General features: G+C 37.1%; 1 protein-coding gene across 1 annotated transcript in view; it reads left to right on the top strand.

Moving 5' to 3' along the window:
* The first annotated feature begins 663 nt into the window (after nucleotides 1-663).
* Nucleotides 664-26022, top strand: part of plch2a (phospholipase C, eta 2a) — a 139496-nt gene continuing 114137 nt past the window's right edge. Inside the window, exons 1-2 of the mRNA XM_017467117.3 lie at nucleotides 664-940; nucleotides 5482-6022. Coding sequence (XP_017322606.1) covers nucleotides 5860-6022 — 163 coding nt within the window. The 5' untranslated portion in view covers nucleotides 664-940; nucleotides 5482-5859. The remainder of the gene's footprint in view (nucleotides 941-5481; nucleotides 6023-26022) is intronic.

The raw sequence follows: 26022 nt of genomic DNA on the forward strand, positions 1-26022 counted from the left end.
CCATGTTTGTGAAGGGAGTGAAACCGGTTTGGCCATTTTAAACTTATATAAGTCTATCAAAACAGAGAGATGTTCCTTTTTTAATTAGTTTTGAAAATGTTCCACACAAAATGTAGTTTTGTAGGTGACGGAGCATGTAACTGAGTGAATCATTCAGCCAAAACTGGCTTTAATTAGAAGAAAAGTGTGAACTCTTCCGGCACAGTTACATATTTTTTTATAACTGCAGGAAAATCTTAAGGTAGTATAAACAGGACTTTGCCCGGTGTTGACAGACACTACTAGCTTTGAAAGGGGAAAAAAACTTTGATGAATCCTTGCTCTATTCCCCATTAGAAACAAAAACAAATCTTTATCTTTATTAAATCTGCTTGAGTTGATCACAACTGTTCCTGATTTAGTGTGTACTGTAAATCTGTGTTGTCTAAAGAGGCAGACGGAACGGAGTAGGAAAGTGTCTGTGTTCTGGATGAAAACTAGGTATGAAATACTGGAGCCAGAAAACTGCTTAGCAGAGAATTGGGTGAGAACTGAAGCTGTTATAACCAATCGTCTATCTGATTTGTCCTAAGTATTCTCCAGCGATCGCATTCACAACATTTCAGCACATTTCCCATGTGCTTCTGTTCTCTGCACCTCACCCCGTTGCCCGCCCACGTCTTCTTGTGAAGACTCTTTTGCCTTTACTTGTCCGGTGTTGACACAGTTGTTACCCCATATGGGAACACCCACTGTGGACAAAGAACTTTCAGATGACATCAGCTTCCTTTACCTGGAACGTGGAACGGTGCAGTTTATAGGCATGGAAATCAAAAAGCATATTCAGTCCAAAAGGAGTGGAGTAGCCTGAGGAGTGTGTGTTTCACTATCATTGTTACACCTTCACTCTGGGATTTACCGGCTCCTGCCCCAGGAAGATTGCTTCTTGTGTCTCACAAAGGTAAAGTGATACCCTATGATATTTTTTTTTATATTGAGATATTGTAAAGTGATAATGTGAATTCCCAGGTGTAGTTGTGGAGCTAGATCTCTGATGGTTGGGTTCATAGTTTGGGTTTTCACTGTAGAGCTCTGAAACTCTATACCTGTAAGAGCGGGGAGAGAAAGAGTATAACAAGGAGAGCTTTCAGGTGAGCGAACTCTCAGTGGATCAGAAGTTTGTTTCTTTTTTGATGTCTTTCAGTGTCTTCCATGCAGTCATGAATTGGCACTGATTATTTCTGACAGGAACAGCACTTCGGGCCAAACTGCCACTCAGGCACCCATAAATTAGACGTTAAAACCGTGTACTTAGACATGAAACACCCCTCCTATTATGTCATTTAAAAATTTACAGCATGGCCCATTCATCTGGATTTTGCTTAAATCCCCACTGTTTGAGGCAGAGTAGGTTTTCTAGAGACCCTCCTTTGAAGCTTGTGAGCACCTAAAAAAAAAATCTAGCTCTGAATTAGCCTACGCTTGAAATGTTTTTTGTTGTTTTTTTTGTCTTGAAGGCTGCATTGTGAGGTGCAACATGAACCGGTCGGTTGAAAAGTAATGAAAAGGTGTATTGTGTTGGTTGCTCTGTGTGATAACGAGTGGCTCGGAGTTATACAGAAACTCCAGGTTGCCAGCTGGTGACCTACTAGTGTGTTAGCAACCCTCTATGAATGACATATTTGTGAAAAAAGTTGGCGATATGCAAAATAAAGAACCCGCACCTTTGTGTTCTCGAATATTGAGTAATCTCTTATCTCAATCTCTTATTATAGCTCATGCATGGTATGATCTTGCCACAGAATGGGAATGACTTTAAGTGGATGATAAGGACCACATGCTTTGAGCTGAAACAATCATACAGGACAAAGTAGTATAATATAAATGGCATACATTAAGAAGTGTGAACCATGTAGGGTGTGTTAACATTTGATTGATTAGTGAATGCTGCATGAGAGGAAATTAGGAATGTTTAAAGGAGAAAATATGAAACTTCATGCATTTTCATTTTGCATGTCACTGTACTGCTGGTAATCTAATGAAAATGATATGTTTTGTTACTAATAGTAATGTAGAGAGGCATTTTGTTAATGTTTTATTTGATTCATTATTTAATAGGTGTATGTTTTTTTTATTGAACACAATAAACACTGGAATAAAATTAAGGGTTGTTTATTGTTCCCCTGGGCACTTTTCTTATGAGTACTATTTTCCACTATTTAAGTGCTCTAACAGTGTGTTGTGTTGTTTGCACTCTATGCCAAGACAAATCTTCTGCCCTGTCATTGCTAAACTCTCCCAAAGGGATATGCACGAACAAGATATGAACATTTTTTAGATTTCTTTTGATATATTTCCAATAACTTGGCACATTCCTCACTCTCATAACAAAACGCGGTCCCTATCTGTTTTATTAACGCTACTGAATAATATGGTGTACGATAAACTGAAAGTGTAAGTAGTTAATCTGGTGAATTTGTTTGTATTCAAATCTTCACATCAAGTCACCAGCGTGACATGGCCAGCAATGCAGATATTGTTGCATAGTCTTCTGAAATATGGAAATTGGATTTTTAACTGTCCCTTTCTAAAATAAAAGCTGTAGACCTTTACAATAGCTGTATGAGGAATGAGGAATTAAAAACAAACTTTTGCATACTCGCTGTATCTGTCAGCAGCAGATGAATTAAACACACAAAAGGCTTTGTCTTGGGCTTAAAGGAAGATTTTGTACAGAGACCGGGATCTACAAGTGTCAAACAGGGATTGTTGTGTTTCCCTGTGCCAGCTCACCTTACATCAAAACACAATGCTCTGTGATTTAAAACTTGCCAGAAATCTCCATTTCACGCCTTCTGCATAGAATGCTAAGAAATCTTGGGCTTTACTGAAGATTAGCTTTCTATTTCTATTGTTTTTGTTCTGATCAATTCTTTTTAATGGTGTAAAATATCTCCTCGCTTTCTTTATTGCTCAGTGGACCAGTAAACGAGTTCTTGAAACAGACTGTATTTAGTGCATACATATCTTCTGTAATTTGTGTGATCTGAAAGGCCCAGAAGTGCAAATGTTTTTTGTTTTTTTTTTAAATTGTGCAATATTAGTACATAATTCATATCCTGTTTTTAGTTTACGAGTTGAATCAGGATGCTTAACATCAGATATATTTGTCATGCTTTTAGCTTTAGGTCTCACACTGCTGGGTAGGGGGATGGTAAGGTTGTTGGTTTTTCTCTCTGACAAGTATCCAGGTGTTGTGTTTGCTAACATGTCTCCTCATGTGGCCCTCAGGCCTAAACGTGTCCCATCACAACACTGTCCTATTGTTCAGCAGGATGGAAGTGGCTGAGTTTATGTTTTGACTAAGCCATAACCTCTTGCTCTGTGTCATTTGTGGGTTTATCTGATTGGAGAAGCGAAGATGTGTGACGGAATCGAATGCAGGAAATGAGAATTTGTGTATTGCAAACTTATGCTTTTGCACCTAAATGATATGATTGAGACACAAGCCAAACTGCCCATGGTAGTATACTACATCATATTTGTGTGTGTGTGTGTGTTTGGGAGTGAAGTTGGAGTTGGGGAGGGGGGAGACTGGAGGAGGAGAGTTCACCCATTTTGAGCCTTTATCTGAAGACTGAAATCCCAAACCTGTGAAAGAGATCAGGGTTCCATTAAATTGTCACTCACATATCAAATTTTACAATGCTCTGTACACACTCTCTAATCTTCTCTGGAGAATGGAGAAGGAATTTCCTCAAAGACAGGGACAAGTATGCTATCTGAGGAAGACAAACTGTTATACTGCTGTTATACACTGTTATTCAGTTATATACTCTGCATAGAATTGAAAGTGCAACATAAAATCAATTCTGTTTCTCAAACTGTTGCAGACCTTACACTGGCTGAATTTAAAATAAAACTTTAAAGCAAAAGAGAACAGTATAGAATAGATTATTAAAGAACCTGAAATCAAAAGTAAGTGTCTAAAATGCCAGTGAGCAAGCCAAGGACAGAAACCTTAACAGGAACCGATAGGAGCCCATCATCTTCTGGGCACTGAGAATCATATTACATAGTCTAGTAATTCTAGTTTTGAAGGAACAAACTATATGCTAATTATCACAGGAATAACCTTTACTCAGGTATAACTTGTCCATAAAGCTGGTCAAAGTCAGCAGTCAATCAGTAAAAAACGAGTAGAGCTCAGCATTGCATGAGTAGGAACCTGATGGGAGCAGAAGCTTATAGACTTCAGCAAGTGAGCAGAAGATATGGACCTTCGGATCGTAAAAGTAGAAGCTTCCAAGGTATAGGTAAGGAAGAGACAAAAAAAAGTGTTGCTGAGTGAAAAATAAAAAAATGGCGATATCAGGAGAGCACCAAAACCTTGTCTATTTGGGAGTTTATCTCATATGAGCAATTTTGCAAGTGTACAGTACAGTGCCTTGCATTTCTTGAACGTTTCTACAATTTGACGTATTACAACCTGGAACTAAAATGCACTTGATTTGGATTACATGTATTCACCATCATTGCTGTGCAAAGCAACAGCATAAACAAACAGCATCATGAAGTTCATTTGGTTATAAAAATCATGAGATGATTGAACATCTCATGGGGCACCATAATTTTACCATAATGGTTTTTTAAAAGGAAAGACACAACTATGACACAACTGCGACTTTGCAGAAAGGAAGCCATCCACCAAGAGATAAGGAGGGCGTTAGTCAGGGAAACAACCAAGAGCAACACTGTTCATCACTCTAAGAACACCAGCCCCACAGTGAAGCATGGTGATGGCAGCATCATGTTGTGGGAATGCTTTTCATTAGCAGGCACTGGGAAACTGGTTGAGGGCAAGATGGATAGAGCCAAATACAGGGCAATACTTCAAGAAAACCATTTCCAGTTCCTAAGAGACTTGAAACTGGTGCAGAGATTCAACTTCCAAGCGGACAACAATCCTTCCAAGAACCTGAATGTGTTACAATGGCCTAATCAAAACCCAGACCTTAGTCCAATTGAGAATCTGTGGCAAGACTTGAAAATAGCTCTTCATTAACAGTGTCCATCCCATACTACACAGCTTGGGCAATGAAGAATAAACAGAAATATCAAGATACGTATGTGTAAAGCTGATAGAGCCATATCCCAGAAGACTTGCATATGTACAGTAATTGCAGCCAATTTGCAGCGGTTCTACCAAATACTGACCCAGGGGAGTGAATATTATGCAACCAACACATGTATGTTTTTTTGGTTAATTAATCTTTGTGTCAAATTTTAGACAGTCTGTAAATCAAACGTTTAAAAAAAATCCCAAAAGTCTGTTCCAGGGTGTAACACTACCAAATGTGGAAATGTTAAACTATGTAAGTATATTGTATATTGAGTCTAAATGTTGGTTGGCATTGACAATGTTTGAGTGATGTGTGTCACTCAAATACAATACTTTTGCCAAACAATTGTCAAAACTAAAATGTTGTCGTTTGTCTTCAGGTGTCTTCTTGCTCCAGCTTGTTTGATCCTTGGCAACCTGCCTGGGAGCCAAAATACAGTGGAAACAACCTCACCCTATCACCATTATCAGCCCATCATCCCCAACCAGGCATCCTGCTATCTCCAGACATTTAACCACTACAGACTCCATGAGAACATCTGCTGAAAGTCTGGTGAACTACTAGCTTCAGTCAGACTAAGCGTGGCTGGAGAGTTAAGGAAGGTCCATTCTGTCCACAGTGCAACATTTTATGGAGATCTTGAGTTGACATCATCTGATACCAGTGATACCAGATCATAAATAATTTTGATGCATACTTTTTTCGTACACCTCTGCCCTTAAACTTCCTTCTCCAAATTGAGATTCCTTCTCCAAAAATGGATACAGCCTCTCTGAATACATCCCTGCAGTCTGGAGGTCACAGTGTGGGCACAGAATCTCCAAATCTGTCGATGAAATCATGGGGTTTCACAAATGACAGTGATTCTTGCCAGAGTCAACACTGGAACTTCTTCTTGGCCGCTAACTTCATCAGTGTTGGTAAGTCAATAAGGCAAAATAGCAGTGGGGCAGTGGGGCAGTGTTGGCTTGGCAGTTAAGGCTCTGGGTTCCTATCGGATGGTCGGGGATTCAAGACCTAGCACTGCCAAGCTGCCATTGTTGGGCCCTTGAGCAAGGCCCTTAACCCTCTCTGTTCCAGGGGTGCTGTATCATGGCTGACTATATATATATATATCAAGAAGCAATCTAATTTTCAGAGCAAAGTTTATGTCCTTGTTTGGTGTAATGAGATCTAGTTACTCAATGAATTATAGACTCTCCTTTTACTTTCCAGCTTGTGGTTAGCATTTAGTGTCAGTTTTCATATGCATAAGTTGAAGGATTCAAAGGAGAACTGTTGTTTACACTGTTGTGGTTGAAACCTCATTGATGGTCATAATGTCTCAGTATTCTGTGAAAAGTCTACTGTCTATTTGAAGCTTGCAGAGCCTGCACAGACACCCACACTCACATTGTCACATGTCTTCATAATTTGTTAATGTTTATAACCCACAGATACTCGTAATGACCCTATTAAAGATCTCTCTGGCTTATGTCACATTTAAGCTCACAGATGATAACTGCACAAGCAATTACAGAGCACAATTATTGTTAATGACTTGTTGACATTCTGTTACAAATGTCTGTCAGACAGGGCATCCTGGTTTTCAAACCTGCTGCATATGCAAAAATGTGTTGCTGTGTTGTGTCAGACTAGATGGATTCAGATCATGTGTTCTTTACTCCACACAACTTCAATTCATGCAAACTAGAAAATGATTATTTTTTATACAGTGGGTTGTGGTTATTGATGACCAATGACCACCAGGGGCATAACCTGGTCTGGGCATTCGGGGCTCCAGCCCCAAATATTTTTTCTTTAGCCCTGAATAATTCTCCACTTGGAGCGGTTTATTTATTGTTGTAATTTTATATCTTCAGTGAACAGAGGCGAGACCAAACAGACAGGGTTTACAGGAAAATACATGGAAACACTCGTGTCTTATTTGCTGACAGCTCTCAATTCTTCCAAACGCGATGTACGCTGATTTTATTATTATTTTTAAACCAGGAAAGGGGTTGAAACTGAAACAGTAACATCCTCTCATACTGAGCAGGAAAACAAGGTGTGTAAATGTCTATATGAATATGTATAAGTTATGTAAACATGACACGAGCAAAATATAAAGAAAGATAATGTACTCTGCATGACACTCTAGCACCTAAACCCATACACTGATAGCTTAGTTGTGCCTCCCATTGGCTAGCGACATGAAACTAGCCTAGTCTCGTGTTAGATAGCCAAAATGTTGAATATTTTATCGGTCTGGTAGTCCTGCAAACATTGATAACACCCATGCATGCAAACAGTCTATTTAGAAGTACGTTTTAAAAAGGTTTTTTTTTTTTTTTTAAGGAGAATAATCTGTGCTCAGCCCCGGATGATTAACAGTTCAGCTAACACCCCAGCTGACCACTCAAAACAAAATATTTTCCTAGTTAATTAGTCGAATTGTGTCTTTGCAGTAATGATATTCTTACAGAATATTTACAGAAATCTGGAATCTGGCATTTGTAGTGGCAGCATTGCAGAGGCAAGTTACTTGAAAGGTTGTGTGCTTATGTGTGCTTATGCACACTTCAGTAAGATTCCTTGAAGACCATTTTGTCTGATGTTTGATGATGAATGCAGGGTAAATTCCACGGTACTTTTTTTTTAAATGACAGATTTTTATAGAATGTTCCATAAACAGCAGGATATAACCTTGGGGGTTTGTGTGCCTCTATGGTAGCAATATGTTATTGCAATTCAAATGGCAAGTCAATACACATTCAAGGGGTATTCAAGGCAGTGCCCCAGACTACACTACATGCTGTAGTTTGAATGGTAATCCTGAAGTACTCTTTGTGGTATTAGAGTATTTTGTAAATAAAAGACTGAAAGAAAAAGAATGCAACATGAGAACGTGTATGAGGATAATGGCTAGTTATGTGCATTGGTCATAATTTGTATTCATGCAGCATTTTCAAGGTTGTGGATGTAAGAATTTTGCTCTCTGGTAAAAAACAACAACAAAAAAAACAAAACAAAACAAAAAAAAAAACATTGCAGGCTACTTGTGGAGAAAAATAATATGAGCTGTGCTCTGCTCTTCTCCAGTGCACAGATTTATTTCATGGCTGCGGATGCCAAATCAAGACAACCCCAACCTCATTATGTACACTAAGTATGCCTAAATACTAATAACACCAATGATATTTTGGCAAACTGTATAGTATTTATAGATTGTGAATACAACATTGGTGTCATTACCAATAATATCAATGACAAATTATAGTATGTTAGCATCCATGGGATGCAGCTGAAGCATTTATGACTCTGAGGATATAATTAAATACTGCCTTAGTGTTACCGAACCATAATGAGAAAGCTGCCATGTAGGCCACATGGGTCTGGCTTTGAGATGGCTTTTCTAGTGCTCATAGAGGAGAACTAGGCCATTACTATCTAGCTACTGGACCTATCCAGTGTATAGGTAGTAAACAAATGTGATCAGCTCTGGTTGCTGCTAATTTGTGTATTTCTGTTACCCGATCTGCATCCTCTGTGTTTTATTGTCTAATTTGCCTATTTTGTTCTCCAACATGTCAATTTTTTTTTTGCTATGAGCTGGATAGTGTTAGCACACTAGTCAAAACACAGCTCAATAATTTACATACTGATGGTCAGCACACATATATAAAACTCCATACGGAGTCAGTCCTGAATTCTTTTCCTCTTATAATATAATTCTGTACTCATTCACTCTCTGACTTCTTATTCTCTCCCTCGCTCTCCCTCGCTCTCTCTCTCTCTCTCTCTCTCTCTCTCTCTCTCTCTCTCTCTCTCGACTGACTGTGAGCTCTGCCTGTCACAGTGTAGTCTGACCACTTTTCTGCCTAAAGTCAGGACATCTTTTCCCACTGAATGTAGTATGTGATACTGGATGACATGTATATGAAATGGTGTATTATTACAACAGCTTCAAATCCAGACACAAACTTGTTTAGCCATTTTTACCATTTGAAATCGGTGCTATCAGTTAATAATTTTTAAATTTGTGTAGCACACTAGCTTATTATTTATGTCTTACCTAAAATCTCCCAAGTGGGTTTGGATCACTCCTCACCTGATTTCATTCAGTGAATCATTTTATACACACTGTGCTGCATGCAGTTACTACGAGGTCACATGGATTTATTTCAGAAAGAATGCAAATTAAACTTAATATAAGCTAGTATTTTTCAAAGGGTGAATTTCTCAAATATGTTCCCTAAGGAATTTGGCATTTGACAGATTTGAAGCCTGTTTGTGGTTGAGAACAGCATCTTAGCTAGCTAACCCACACTAGATATGGGCATTTAGCCAGCTAGCACGTCTATGCATTTTTAAAACAGGGAATTTGCTCATTCTACTGATAATATGTAATATTGCATTTGGACTGATTTTATTAATAATAACCTCCAATAAGGTTTTGGGTTGGAGCACTAAGACGGAAACAATACAATATTGGTTCTACTCAGAGTGAACTGTTTCTGAGCGCTGATCAAGCTGCTGACTCAATATTGATGCTTTTTTGTGTTTATTAAAAAAATAATAATTCACATTGCAGCTTTGACTTAATTGTTTTTTTTTTGTTTTTTTTTTTAACTTTTTTTTTTAATAGAATGCTCTATGTATTCAGAAATTCGGTTCCACAGCATTTTGTGCCGGCTTTATCTGGATCTCAATCCGAATTGTAATGAAATACGTTGTATCAATAATTTCTTCTACATTCATAACATGACTTCTTTGAGCTGGCTCCATGTTGCACATCATTAAATTCTAATAGGGTTTATTACCACACAAAGAGATCTTCTAATACCCCTTTAATCTCCCATCTGCCATGCTTGCAGGCTTTCCTGTTTGATTTTGAAGCTGTAATTGAATGACTTCAAACTTGCACTAATCTGACCCACAGCATGCCCCAACAGCCCTAGACCAGGCGCGGCCAAAAGACAAGCCGCGGCTGTGTCCAAAACTACTTCCTACGTGTTACCGTCATATTAGCGGTGTTATCATTATGAGTCACCTGCAAAAATGAACTTTCTTTTATAAACACTGAGTAATGAGTGATATATTGTTAGGAATTCATTATCAGTCTCTTAAAAGGGAACAGCAGCTACACAAATACAGTGTATCTGATGTCTTATCATTTCCTAAGTGTACAACTAAATGTATAGTTATGACTTCTGATGCTTGTAAGGGGAAGAATATACAATATGCCACTGATATGAGTTTATTTTTAGTGTTTGAGTGAGTAGAAGATTATGGGCACATACAGTATGTCACCACTTGAATACTTGCTGCATGATGCCGTATTCATTCTGCGGATTTTTGAATTTACTGTTAAAGGTGTTGCACAATTTTGGTATCCTGTTTTAGTACAGTAGTAAGAACCTTTGTTTCTGTGTTTGTGAAAAGCACAGGGCTCATTTATCTGTACCTGCCAAGGGAGTAATTACCGCCCATCTGTTTGTTGCACACTTGTAGAGACCCTGAGACATTGCTGTTAGAAAACAGCCCATGGCTGAATCCCAAATGGTTCCCCACTGGGCCTAAAATGCACTACGCTGGATATTAAAGTAACCGAAGCTGCTTCATCTCTGATGTAATGCACTAATAGGCTGAGTTGGGCACCATCTGGGATTTGCTTACTTGAAATTTTTGGTGTCGATGTGGTCAAGGGTGGGAATGGGGCTATGATTGGGTTAAGGGAAGCCATATACAGTAAGGTTCAGAAAATGGTACATAGTTGTCTAGACAATCCATTTATAGACGTCTGTGTTGCTGAGTTACTGTCAACGAAGCAGTTGGTTGGGGAGTTAATGTGATTTGAGAATCTGTTTCACACCTTTTAGCCTTTTAGTGCAGTAGAAAGACTGTGAGTCTACACTTCATCTGCTTTGTGAATTATATAGCCTGCGAATAACGATACTATTCTTTGACTGCGTATACCATCCAAATAATCTATAGAAACATAATTTCAAGCACAGTTTTATCCACTTGTTTCTCAAAGTGGGGTCAATGTAGCATAGCCAGCAGGTCCATGACTTTTTAATATAGTTACAGTGGTGGAATTAACAACCTACCATTATAAATGCTATTATATTTATTAATGAGTTATATGGTTTTTGTTTTTTGTTTTTTGACTAGTTACTTGAATTGAATAGGCTTTAATCCAAACCTCAACTCAAAAATAAGTAGTCCTGTAAATATTGTCAGCTTGGACCTGATGTGGTCTGCTGGTGGAAAGTTCAGGAATTGACAGATCTAGGGTTCTAATAAATAGAGAAAATAGTATTATACACTTTTAAATAATGCTCATGAATAAATATACACTATGGAATTTATTTTACAGTTAAAGGGATCCCTGGTTAATACAAATCTGAGAATGTCTGGTTTAAACTGATGAAGTTGAAGCCGGAAGTATCCTAAAGTACTTAAATTAGCACTTTTCATTAAAAAAAAGTGTTCTCTGTGTGTTTTTCCTTACTATATTACCCCCAAAGAGAGTTTTTAAACTGATGGCATTCTTAGTCCGTGACCTAGTGAACCAGTATCAGGATGTATTTATGTATGTATTTTGATAGAGTCTTCAAAGCACTTCTGTAAGTTGCTCTGGATAAGGGTGTCTGCCAAATGCCGTAAATGTAAATGTAAATCAGTTCCCAGTAGAGGGCAGAATTTGTTTTATTTCCTGCGTAGTGCAGTTTTTCACCATTATCATTACTAAACAATGGTAAGATTAACATCATTCATTATATAACATTAAAGATATGATCATAATCACAACTGAACTGCTTCAGGCATTAGTCATGAGCAGAATTACTCTCAATGCAGCTATTTATATGGAAATGTTTACATTGGAAAGTTACTGATGCTTTTCTTTGTCATGCATCCTATTTATAACCTGTGTGTGTGTGTGTGTGTGTGTGTGTGTGTGTGTGCACGCACAAGTGTGTGTTTTATATCATTGTGTGGACCTGTCAGTTTTGACCTTGTGGGAACATTTGGCTGGTCCCCACAAGGAAAAATGTCAATGGAAAGTGTGTGTGTCTGTGTCTGTGTGTAGTAGAATGTGCTGTAAGTCTGTACAAAATATTACTGCTCCTTAATTAGTACTGTAGCTTTCAGTAGGTCCTTAGATTACCACTAATTTAGAATAAATTGCAATAAAAGGCTGTTTTTATTGTCATACGTATACATTTATTGCACACATATAGTCCATCAGTCCTAATATACCACAAATACTTTCAATAACACCAAATTCTTATAAATTATGCAGTAGGTATTTTTTTCTAAATAGGGCAACAATCCTTATGTGAGGACTCGAAGTTTTGAAGCTATTAAAATATGTATACAGATTCAGAGCTTTCACTTTTGTAATTTTTACCTTTTTCTCCCCAAGACAAAAAGAGCAAATGAAGAATAATTTGCATGTCTTCTTTCATCTCCCTGCACATCTGTTTGTTTCTGCTGAAATATTCTCACATCAATTCTTTTGGTTATTACTCTGGGAAACAACGTGGAGCATCTGCTTCCAGAAAAATCATTTAAAAAAAAAAAAATCTTTGACAGTTGTTCATGCCCATGAGAACTGAAACAATCTCTGTTCTAAAATGATATGGCTAATTTTTCTTCCTCGTCCAAAGTTAGCTGGCTTTATGTCCCAGAGGCCTGGATTTTTATCCAAATAAAGCTCCTGGACATGGTGCTGGACATTCTTGTATTAATAACTTATTTGAGAAGGTTGACATGTCCTTGACCACTCCTTCTCTCATGTAATAACTTATATCGCTCCACTTAGGGGTACAACTAACTTTATCCAGGGGTAAAAGAGAGGGATTGGACGAAATTTGGGACAAAACTATTTCCATCCAAGGTTAAGTACAAATTTTGCCCTTGCCAAAGTAGGAAGACTATTTACATTAGCTATTTACATTATTACATGAAGAAACAAAGAACAAATAGATATAGCAAAAATACTCCACACATCTTATTACATTTTCATAATTTTTCAAATTGAATGCCTGTGTGTTCTTTAATTGCATTGGTTATCCTCAGATTTCAGAAAAACAGCTGGAGAAGGAGACAAAGCCAATTATTATTATAAATGAAAAGTCCATCGCAGGGCACAGTCACACACTACAGATAATTTAGAGATGCCAATCAGCCTACAACACATGTCTTTGGACTAGGGGAGGAAACCGGAGTACATGGAGGAAGCCCTCGAGGCACAGCGAGAAAATGTAAGCTTTATGCACACAGGGCAGAGGAGTTAATCGAACCCCCAGCCCTGGGGGTGTAAAACAAACGTGCTAACCACTAGAATTTGTAGCATTTCACTGGGGTGAAGTACTACAAATTTAGCGTTGGTTGAGTACTATTGTAATTCGTAGGTCTTCGTGATGTCCTCTGGATCGGGTTCAGTCCACATAATAAAGCTTTCAGTCCCACTCTCTCCATCTATCACCTTGAGCTACTACAATATTGAACCAAATTTCCAGGCTTTGTTTGTCAGGAATTGTAGAAACGTCCAGGTTTTCTTTTGTAAAGCTGAAAGTAATAACACAATGAGTTGTAATATGAACAGCTGTGTTGTTGGAGGAAATTAAGGAGCACCTTCTGACTCGATTGTAAAATAAATAACAATAATAGTTTAGAGATGATGGTTTAGTTTTAGTGTTATTAGTGTGTTGAATTTGTGTTATTTCATCTTCAATGCTCTGATGTTTGCCATGTAGACAATATCATGAGTTGGAACATCATCTGATATATGACTATTGACTGGTTTAAAGCATCTTATAACGCATCTACAGCAGTGCTCAAAATCAATATCACTATGAAGGACTAGAAAGGGAACTGACTTGCTCATGCTTCATACTTAAGCATCAATATGCACCACATTTGAGCAAATTGTTTAATCAGTTGCACCTAAATATTGTTTAATAAATACAAAACCTTCTATTAGAATTGTGGTTCATTTTTTGGCTTTGTTAATTGAGTTTTCTTTACAATTCCCAGTGACATGCTGAAAAAGCCCTACATGATAAGACTTACAACAAATTCAACAGTAATGGGCGTTAAATATATTTCTCTCTATTGTGGGCACATTTCTTTGTGTTTCTGTTTTTCACTGACTAGTGTTGGGAAACGGAAAACCCCAAATTGTTACATCTTATCAGTGAAACCAGATGTTGCTGTAAATATGTCCTCGGTTAGTGCGGAGCTTGTGGTCTCAGCAGGCCTTAATGATGCATTTAGGCTCCTATCAGACAGCCTCATCGGTGTACTGTGAGCGACCATCAGCGTAAATTCTCGGCCATTTTACTGTGAAACTGTAAATGCTGGCTGGTAATTCGCCACGGATGCACTAGCGCACACTGAACCAAAGATGCTCTGCTCACAGTTATTGGCAGTTGGAAAGATACTGTGGCCTCTTGGGAGCATCCAAATGCCCATTCAAAACAGACCTATGTTTTTGCTGACTTATAGATGGATTCTGTAATGGGATGCTATTGACAGATTTATGATGGAATATTCCCTCTAGGTGCTAAGGTAAATTACTGAGAAACACATCGTAAGAAATTTGCAGAGTTGAACAAAAAAACACACAAAAAGTTTCTTCTTACTCATCTTTCTCACATTATTTTAGATTTGGCTCATTCTTGCAGAGTAGGAGTTTTGCTACCAGTGTTATAAAGTGGCAACTTTAAGGCTACATAAAGCCTATACAATACAATAAAGACACACAATATACATTTAAAACTTACAGCAGAAAGCAAACTCTTTTTTGAGGGGGTTCTAAAGGGTAGTAATTTTTTAACCTGGTTAAAGATTTACTAAATTACTCAGTGTGTGTGTTTACATTGGCTATTAAGTTCTGCTAATTGTGTGCTTGAAGTTGGAGATTTATATTGGCTTTTATACCACAGTACTATTGAATTCTCAATTCTGATTGATTTTGTTAATTTTCTATAACAGCATCTCTGACAGCAGTGCCTACATTATAGTTTCTATAATAACAACTCGTTCACAGGGACGTGCATAATAGCTAACGGATAGCCTACTCTTTCCTCCCTATCAATCACAGCAACACTAACCAATCAAGCTCATGCATGGAGAAGTGGGTAGATAGCACTTTCCTTTAAGTGTGTTACTCTGCCCTGTGCTGCAGCATGAGCAGCAGTTCGAAGAAAATTTGTTTGGCTGGCTTCACATACAGAGATTCAGTATAATAGTAATAATAATAATAATAATAATAATAATAATAATAATAATGAACAACTTTATTTTCATATAGCGCCTTTAAAGCAACTTCTCAAGACACTTACAATAAGAAAATATCAAGAAAAAAAAAAACAGATAAAAACACAAAACATACAAAAACAAAAAACAGACTTGAATACAAAATGGTTAAAGCCATTAAGAAAAAGGTAACCTAAAAAAAAACAGTTTTTAGGTTAGATTTACAAATGCTCAAATTCTGTGCATCTCTAATATGAGCAGGGAGTGCATTCCAGAGACTAGGAGCATAGGACGAGAAAGCCCTGTCCCCTACAGATCACAACAGTGTCTGTGGGACAGCCAGTAAATCAACTTGAGAGGAGTGCAAATGACGCGTGGGAGTATATAAATGGAGGAATGGAGGTCTGGAGATATGGAGGAATGGTCTCAGATCCCTTGCCATGTATTCTCCATCCTCATCAGGTATTATAGGAGAAGACTCAGAGCTGATATCTTGCAAAGGCATGTAGCAGCAAGTATTGACTAAAAGATTGCCAATAATTGTTACACACCTATATTTAACAAATGTATTTTTGGGGGATAAACCTGTGCTTTGTTTGCAAAAGTTTGATATCCATAAGAGCACAGTATTTGTGTGAATTTTATTATCAAAAGGTTAAACAATAAAGACAATTTTTCCACAGCCTTCTTTGCTCATATTTACCAAGGGTACCAATATTAGTGGAGGGAGCTGTAAAATAAGAATAAAAAAACATGAACAAAAAAAAATCAATCAAAGAACTAACCAATTGTGCAAATTCATAAAGCTGCCTATTAATCATACATTATTAAAACCTATTCTGAAAGATAATGTTTTTAGCCTGGATTTTAAAATCATTGTAATATCTGAATTTTGACCATTCACTCCTAATTACGAGGTGCTGATATCCTGTATGAATATTTTATTTTTACTTTTAATATCTTTAACAGACCCATGTCCAGAGACCTTAATCAATAAGGAGGATTATAGGATTCTGTCACTACTTCACTTACATAATAGGCCTAGTAGACCACTAAGCCTCTGTATTGCTGTATATGTTAAAAACGGATTTTACAGGGTTCTAGTCAGAGGGATCAAAACACTAATCACACAGTCAGTCAGCCATACTGTGAATGATGCCATCTTACACAGTATGGCTAATTAGTAAAAGACTGCAGTTATTACACAGACCTGATCAGGGTAATAATCAATGTTACATTTTGATGTACTGCTGCAATACAAGAAGACATTTAACCTCCAACTGTTCTGCACAATTTAATCTGTTGATAAGAAATTGAATGTTAATGTGCCCTGTTGGAAACTGATATATACAAAAGAACATTTGTTAAATGTTAAATGAGAAAGTTTTATGACCAGCCCTACAGGTGGCCCATTTTGCAAAAAAAATAAATAAATAAATAAAAGTGAGTGAGTGCAACACTTATAAAACATGAAACTTACTTAAGTTGGGAGTCTAATCAGTCCCTACAGGATTTTGCTATTTTGTGATTGCAGAAATGCACGCAAAATCAAGGAAACTCCGCAATATTCAGAGAACTCTGCAGATTTGTGCGGAAGATACGTCATGTGACGGCATCACAACGCACATTCAGCCAAATTCGATTCACATGCGTCGAACACGAGTACAGCTAAAAGGTCTCATTTACCAACATACATCACTGTGAAAGATCATGCAAAACAGTTTCTTGCAATTGCAATTTTTGCCAATTCAGCTCGTTTTCTGCAACAGAAAAAGCACAAAAAAACTGAGCAAATTGCTGCAACAATCACAAACAAACTGTGAAATCCTGTATGGACTGTCTAAGAGCAATAGTTGAAATATGACTGAACAACAGTGCTGTAGTTATGGAACTTTCCAGCACTGGAGCAATACAGTACTCTTTCCTGGAGATTTTTGTTGTATCTGTTTGCAGTCAGGACAAATCCAAGGTAATTCTGTGTTTACATGTGTGTGCATAGTTAATTATTTGACTCAAGAACTAATTAAAGTGTTTTCCAAAAAATTGAAGTCTTTTGTAAATTTACACACTTAGTCAGTACAATTGAGCTTTAATTAAACTGAGTTTTATTTTTGTTCTTTTTTCAGTATGAGGTAATGTGCTGAAATTCTTGTCTGTACTAATTACACACACACTACAGATCCAGAACTTAAAATGAGGACTTCAAGACCAAACTGATGCATAAGCATTAGTCATTTGGTTGAAAAGCTGCTACAGAGGGACACTTTTGTCCTTCTAGAGAGCTGTATGCTGCATTTGACTAGGACCTGTTTACACTAGTGCGTTTTGGTTTTAAAACGACGTTTGAAAATGAAAATGGTCCTCGTCCACACGGGGTTTCCGCTGTGTTTGAGAAACGATCTCTGTCCACAATACACGACCAAATACGTATGTCACATGACCATTCATGCACACTGGGTATGCGCATACAAGTGTACATTGTACTGAAGTTAGTTGCTAGTTCAATCCGGCTTTCCATGTAGATCTTATGCTGCTTGAAATGAGATTTGTTGCAGATTGCTCTAATAATAGCTCACCTTTTGCACATGTAGGCAGCTGCAGTATTATAAAATACAGAATTTAACTGCACAATGGTTGCTAAGAATGATAACAAAGCCAGCAAAGCTTGCAGTTCAGTCTTGATGTTGTTGTATATATGATCAAGGTAGCATAATGGTCATACAGTAGAGGCTTGATGAATCAGAGAAGTATACGCAATCATCCAGAAGACCCAATCAGGGGGTGAATGTGGGCGGTTCGTTATCAAAAGTCTTCGTATTGGTCTGTTTCATAACCTCAACCGTAGCAAAAGTTATGCATTTTAAAACTATAACGCACTAGTGTAAACAGGGCCTCAAACTCATAACTTGGTATTTACCAACTAGGAAATACCAAAGAAAATGCCCTCTCAACTTGGATTTCCTGCTCGGACACTCAGGATAGTGTCCTCAAACCTGAGTTCAGCGAGTGATGTCAAATCAAATATGACTCACAGCTCAGAGCTTCAACAGTAAACAAAGTAGTATTTCTTATCTTTAAAAGAGTTATGCAAGTACTTGCTTTAGATCAATCAACATACAGACATATTAGCTTGTTTAATCTATGACACTGACTATACAGTTCACTGTTTTAGGAGGCAATACCGAGCTCTAACTGACCACGTCCAAGGTCAGTCGAATGCAGCAAAGTTCTGGATTAGACAAAAGTGTAGACGTGTTTACGCACATATTCACACATATTTTAATAGTTTGTGATGATTTACTGGTAATAAAATGCATTTCAACTCAGGGACAATGAAAGCTCTTACTTTTGTTTTTTTAAAATGGTAATCTATGTGAATTATAAATCACACTTACAGGGTATGCTACATCAATATTTGTTCTCTCTTCCTCACCCCCTGGTGGAATGGCAGCCCATGAAAGTATAAGCTCCAGGGATAGACATATTTTTATGATGCAGAGCAGTGAAGCAGTGTTTAATTTAGGCATTCTTCTCTCCTTCTAAACCACTCACTAACTCACTTCAAACAATAGAGAGGCTTAAGGCGGACACTGAATCGCTCATTTGGCACAGAAAGTGGAACTAGTGCAAAGAGCGAGGTCTGGGATGAATTCCTTTCGAACAAATTGGATAGGCCTGGTGTGACATTGTAAAGGAATATCATCAAGTAAGACTCATTTTATATGGAGATATAGTCTTGTGCCAGTGCATTTTTAGACATTTCGTCGTCGTTCAGCTAATAACAGCAATACGTCTTAATTAGCGTTTGCAATTATTCAAGTGAGTCAAGCTCATATTGGATCTGCATTGCATATCAGCTTAGATATTGGGGTGTGAAATAAAATACAAAAAACTGTCGTGTACTTCTAGGAATAAGTTAGATAACATCTCTTTTCAGTTATACTCTCCTGATTAAGGCTTTAATTGCCACATTTATATTTCACTGTGTTCTATACAGTTACATATTCAACCCACTTAAATGTATTTTCCCATACTATGAAAACAATACATGGTTAACTGGGAGCATCTTCTTATAGTCTTCCAGGCTATCTGTAGTAGTTATATTATACTCATGTGATTTGAAGTTCTGGTCTCATTTTTATGACAGCAGGTTATTGTAAATCTTGGAACTGTGATGGGAAGGTGTGCTGACTCAGCACACCTAAGTGGGCTTTTCTGGACATTAGTAATGACAGCTTATGTTACTCCTCCTAAGAGACAGTGATTTAGCTCCATTTGAGTTTGTTCCTGGCATTATTGTTAATGCATCTCCCCACTTTTTGCTTACGGAAAAAGGCTTTTTCCATTAGCTAAATCACTTTACTGATTACGTACTGAAAAGGCTTATCAGCAGAACAACATGGTGATTATGAGGCTACAGGGCTGGCAAGTGAGACATATTCGAAGTTTCTAGTTTCTAATTATATTTTTTCTTTTTACAATTTAATGCTGCATTGTTATAAGGACCCTGGGTGGCTCTAGCCACGCCCACTTCCTCAATCTCCTCCACATTTCCACATTACTAATCACTCTAACCTGTGGCTTACCTGTCTATCTATCTATCTATCTATCTATCTATCTATCTATCTATCTATCTATCTATCTATCTATCTACATGTGAAAAAAAATCATCATTTTGAAACAGTGCCCATTAATGAAGTTGATAAAAAACTTGAACAAACCCACAAGTACATCCTTGGCCTCAGAAGTTAGAATTGCCCCCTTAAATAACTTCTTGTAGATGTTTTGCATAGTGGTCCACCAGGCTTGCTGGAATTTTTCCATGCTATATTCTTTCAGATGCAAGATTTTGAGGGTTTTCTTGCATGTACTACCCATTCAAATCCCATAACCCTCCATTTCTTCTTTTTGATCCATTCCTTGGTGGATTTGCTAGTGTGCTTAGGAACGCTATCCTGTTGAAAGGTCCACTTTCAGTACAACTTCAATTTTTGGACAGAAGGCCTCATTATCTTCAAGCACTCTTTGATATTTTGCAGAATTCATAATTAAATCAATGAATGCAAGCTGTTCAATTTCTGAGGCAGCGAAGCAACCCCAAAGCATAACAGTTCCACCACCATGCTTCACAGTTGGTATGAGGTGCTTCTCCTGAAAAGCTGGCTTTGATTTGTGTAAAACTTGTCTGCTGTTAATGTGGCCAAACAACTCTATCTTTGATTCGTCTGTCCAGAGCACATTATTCCAAAAGGCCTGGTCTTTGACTATATAACTGTAGTCCTGCAAAGGCTTTTTTTTAGCACGCCTCCCATGCAGGTCAAATTTGTACAATCTTTTTCTGATTGTAGAAGCATGCACTTTGACACCAACAGTTGCCAGACTTGCTAACAGATCCTGTGATGAAATTTTAGGGTTCTTGGAGACTTCTTTTTGCATCAGATGGTCTGCTCTTGGACTGAATTTGCTGGGATAGCCAGTCCTGGACAAATTGGTCCAATTGTCATTTGAAATCTGCGCCACTTGTAGATGATTTTTCTTAAAGTGGAATGATGTATTTTAAATCATTTGGAGATCTTTTTAAATCCCTCGCCAGACTCATAGGCATCCACAACCTTTTTTCTGAAGGCCTTATAGAACTCTTTAGATCTTGGCATGATGACACCACACACCTCAATAGCAAGGGGAACACCAGACACTAGACTTGAGAGGGATATAAATAAAACCTGAATTCCACTTGCACTCCCAAAGCAGGTTCTAATCACTAGCATCCAATCATGAACATCTGATTCTAATTTTATGGATTTGAAAGTGTGATAAATATGGTGTGTACTTACTTTTTCCATGAGACTGATCTGTTTTGTGTTTAATTAATTGTACAAAATATCAATTTTATGTGTCATTTGATAGAGTGTAACAACTTTATTAATAGGCACTGTTTCAAAGAGGATCAAATGTTTACTTGTCCAAATATGTAAAAAATAACCCCAACAATTTCCATGGCGTGTACTTATTTACTCACATGACTGTATATATGCTCTATACTATATATTCACTCCTTTCAGTCAGTTTTTTCACTAAGTCTTGTTTCATGTCTACTACCTCATCTCTGCATTTATTCTCTTGTTTTGCCCTATTTCTTATACACTATATTTTACTAAATTGATTCTATGTTGTTGTTGTTGTTGTTGTTGTTGTTGTTGTTGTTGTTGTTTTTTAATACCTTTTTGTTTAATTTATGATTACTCTTTTCCCTGTGCCACTTTGGACTGTTTGTTCTTGTTTTTCCTACACTTGTTGCCAGTAAGTTTGTCGCAGTCTGACACTTGTGAGGTGTAAAGACTTGCATTATTTTTGCAAGTATATTTAATGGTGTGTTTTTTTTTTTTTTAAAGACGTGACAGAATCTAAAGTGTTTTTGTCTCCTAATTGCTATTGATTTATGTTATAATCGTATAATCCAGTTTTGATTTAAAAGGTTACGTTAAAAAAAAACTAAAGGTCACTACCTAAGTCATGTGATATGAAATACAGTGGCCAGTGAGTATATTGCAGATAGTAAGTTCTCTTATCCTATATATATATATATATATATATATATATATATATATATATATATATATATATATATATATATATATATATATATATATATATATAATTATGCATATATAATATGTGTGTGTGTGCATAACATTACATATTATTATGCAAATGATCAGCTTCAATAGTCATTATAGACCTTACATGTATGAATATTTCATGACCAAGGCCACCATGCACACACTCTGCTTTGCATTTGTCAGGAAAACTATAAGTGGCAATTACCCCAGACATTTAATGATCCAGGGCAAATACGAGCCAGGCGTTGTCCACGACTACAAAACAGCCTGAATTGCTCTATCTAGGCCATCAGGGTACACATTGTTGTCGGCTGAACTGAAATCGAAGCACACTTTCTTTTCCTTGGTCCAGCCCAGCATACCTGCATTGTGCTGCCATAATAGGGACGGCTGGCTTTTGTAGCTCGCCGGGGTCAGAGTGATTGGAGGAAAGGAGGCAATGCAGGCGAGGTGCCTTTTGAAGTGCTGCTAAGCCGGCCACGGGAGAACAGCAATGTCTCTCTGTCATTAAAGCCTAAACACAATGTGCAGACAGTGATGAAGTAGATTTAGCACAGAGCCATTACCACAGTGTCAAACAAATGTAGTGTTTCTTTTTTACACAAAGTGGTTGCTTTTTAATAATTCATATTCACCAACAGTGTACCATGGAAACTGTAGCAACGCTGTACCAATGATTCAGATGTGTAAGTTGATTATAAAAGCATTTTTTTAAAAAGTGATTAAAAGTAATTCCTGAGTGTGGATAATATGCATACATCCTGTATGTATAGGTGCATCTCAAAAAATGAGACTATCGTGGAAAAGTTAATTTTTTCCTGTAATTTAATTCAAAAAGTGGAACTTTCATATATTCTAGATTCATTACACATAAAGTGATATATTTCAAGCCTTTTTTTTTTTTGATGATTACAGCTTACAGCTCATGGAAATCAAAAATGCAGTATCTCAAATATTAGAATAAAGAATTTATAATACAGAAATGTCGACCTGAGAAAAGCTCTAATCAGATAATTAACTCAAAAATTAACTCTGCAAAGGGTTCCTGAGCCTTTAATCTCTCAGTCTGGTTCAGTACACAACCACAATGGAATGTGGCATGGGGAAGATGAAAGTAAATGTTGTTCGTTTGGAAATCAAGGTTCCAGAGTCTGGAGGAAGAGTGGAGAGGCACAGAATCCAAGTTGTTTGAAGTCCAGTGTAAAGTTTCCACAGTCAGTGATTTGGGGGGCCATGCCATCTGCTGGTGTTGGTCCACTGTGTTTTCTCAAATCAAGAGTCAATGCAGCGTCTACCAGGAGATTTTAAGAGCACTTCCTGCTACTATCTGCTGTCAAGCTTTATGGAGATGCTGATTTCCTTTTCCAGCAGGACTCTGCGCCTGTCCACAATTATAATTACACAATTACAAAAACTACTAGTAACTGGTTTGCTGAGCATGGTATTACTGTGCTTGATTGACCAGCCAGCTCAATGACCTGAACCCCATAGAGAATCTATGAGAGACACCAGACCCAACAATACAGACGAGCTGAAGGCCGCTATCAAAGCAACCTGGGCTTCCATAACGCCTCAGCAGTGCCACAGGCTGATTTCCTCCATGCCACACCGTGTTCATGCAGTAATTCGAGCAAAAGCAGCCCCGACCAAGTATTGAGTGCATAAATCAACATACTTTTCACAAGGTCGACATTTCTGTATTATAAATTCTTTATTCTAATATTTTGAGATACTGGATTTTTGATTTCCATGAGCTGTAAGCCGTAATCATCAAGATTAAAACAACAAAAAAAAAAGGCTTGAAATATTTCACTTTATGTGTAATGAATCTAGAATATATGAAAGTTCCACTTTTTAAATTAAATTATGGAAAAAAACTTAACTTTTCCACTATACTCTAATTTTTGGAGATGCACCTGTAGGTGATTGCAACCCTTAAAAATGTAACATTGTTTTTTTTATCAAAATGAGAATCAGTCAAATGAGTAACAGTGTTGAGTTGTTGTTTTTGTTGTTGTTGTTTGTTTGTGTTTTGCATAGATTTAGCAAGCAAAAAAACGTGCTTAACTAACACCCAACATATGGGTAAGAGAATGAGATTCTAATGATTTAAAAAAATAAAAATAAATTAAATGTAGAATTTGGGCAACAGGGATGTACTTTCAAATTGACGTCATCAGTTAAATTTGCAATATCATAGAAAATAAAGAAAACAGAATGAGAGAACTTAATTTTCTTCTTCCTATGATCTTTAGAAAAATTGGAATGATTCAACTGACTTGTGCAATATTCCACATGTTTCATATTGGTGAATGTGTTCAGGTAACAGGGTAGAGTGAATGTTGTAGGGCTAAAAGGTACATTTTTCATAACCTATAATAGATGACTCATGGAAAAGCATGTTTCAAGTATGACGTGTTAAATGGATTCACATATTAATGCAAAAATAATAATTATGAAGTATTTTAATGCTTACATGTCAAGGTAAAGTGTAATTATCGTGGGCTGGAATTGGCAGTGTGCTGTTTTTTAACTGCATGTAGATTAGTTTAATTAATGTTTTAAGTTATGTATCTGAAACATGCACATAGGTTGTTGTGAAGCACACTTTACATGCGTTTACCCTGACTTTTAGCTTTACTCAACACACTCATTTATCCTGTATTTTAATCTTGAGCTAGTTAACTTTACATTTCTCTTATTATGTACAAGGTCATGTTTACCTTCAATGATATAAATGTCTCATTCAGTCAGTCAGTCAGTCATTCCGTCAGTCATCCATTTCTTATTCAATCAATCACTTCCTCCATTGAATCATTCCTTCTTTCCAACACGGTGAATAAAACACCAACACAGCTGCACCGCACAGATTACACTGAGCCGACCGCTCCGCATTTTTATGTGAAGGATGCATTAATGAATTCCCCCAGTGTGCTGACGTACAGAGATCAAGGCTAATCAAGGCTAATTTGTGCAAATGCATGAATACAACAACGTAAAAAGAAACCAGCCAGTACTGCCTCTAGCCTACATATTCATGCTAGATGCCTGGTGTCCGTATCTGGGTACAGATGCATGTGACTCGTAACCAGGTGAAAATATCTGCAGATTTGCCCGACGCTGACATCCTTGTGCTAAATTCTAAAAGAGGCTCGAGATCAGCCTTGGAGATAAGAAGTGTAAGGAGAGATGAGATAGCTGTGCTCACATGCATTAGAATTAAGGGCAAGATGAGAAGACATGAGGAGTATGAAGATATACCAGCCACGATGCATTATAATGGCATTAATTTACAAAAAAAAAAAAAAAAAAAGTTAATGTATGTATCACATCCATTGTGACACAGCATGAATATATTTACAGACGAAACAATTTGTTTGTTTTGCTGCTGCACTTGAAGAATATAAAATGGCTGCCTTTTCTCATTCTTTTTATTCTATAATGCCTTAAAATGGTTCCTTAAGGTTTACAGTTCAGGAGGTTTTCTGGACTAAAACCTTCCTTCTGTTTTAATGCTTAGTTAATATGTTATTTATATAAACCACAGTGCTGTCGAATTCTCAAATCTGATTGGTCAGAAGGTATTTATTAATTTTCTTCAACAGCAGCTCTGACAATAGTTCCTCCCGCATGGTTTATATTAATGCACTAGCTCTAACATCTTATCATTTCCATAGTAACCTACAGTATAGGGACTTATATAGTGGATGCTCCACGTGACATAAGTCTAATAATATACTGATTGAAATGTGTTGTTTTATTAAGTAAGAAATAAAAACATACAATTTCTTGATATGGTGAAGCTTCCTGTAAGGAGATGTTTATTTAACATTATGTATGGAAGGAGTCTCCAGTGTCAGTGCATTGTTAGAATCAAAAAGCTTTCCACCATGGACTTAAGTCTTGTGGTTTCTATATAACATGCCAAAATGCATTTAATGCAACTTAAAGAGAGAGAAAAAAAGAGAGACACAACATTAAATAGAACTGTAAATGGGGAAAAATTTACAGCGTGGTGTGCACTAGTAAATGTAAACCATTTTGTTGGC

The sequence above is a fragment of the Ictalurus punctatus genome, chromosome 5 (genome assembly GCF_001660625.3).
Source record: "Ictalurus punctatus breed USDA103 chromosome 5, Coco_2.0, whole genome shotgun sequence".
NCBI classification, from domain to species: Eukaryota; Metazoa; Chordata; class Actinopteri; order Siluriformes; family Ictaluridae; genus Ictalurus; species Ictalurus punctatus.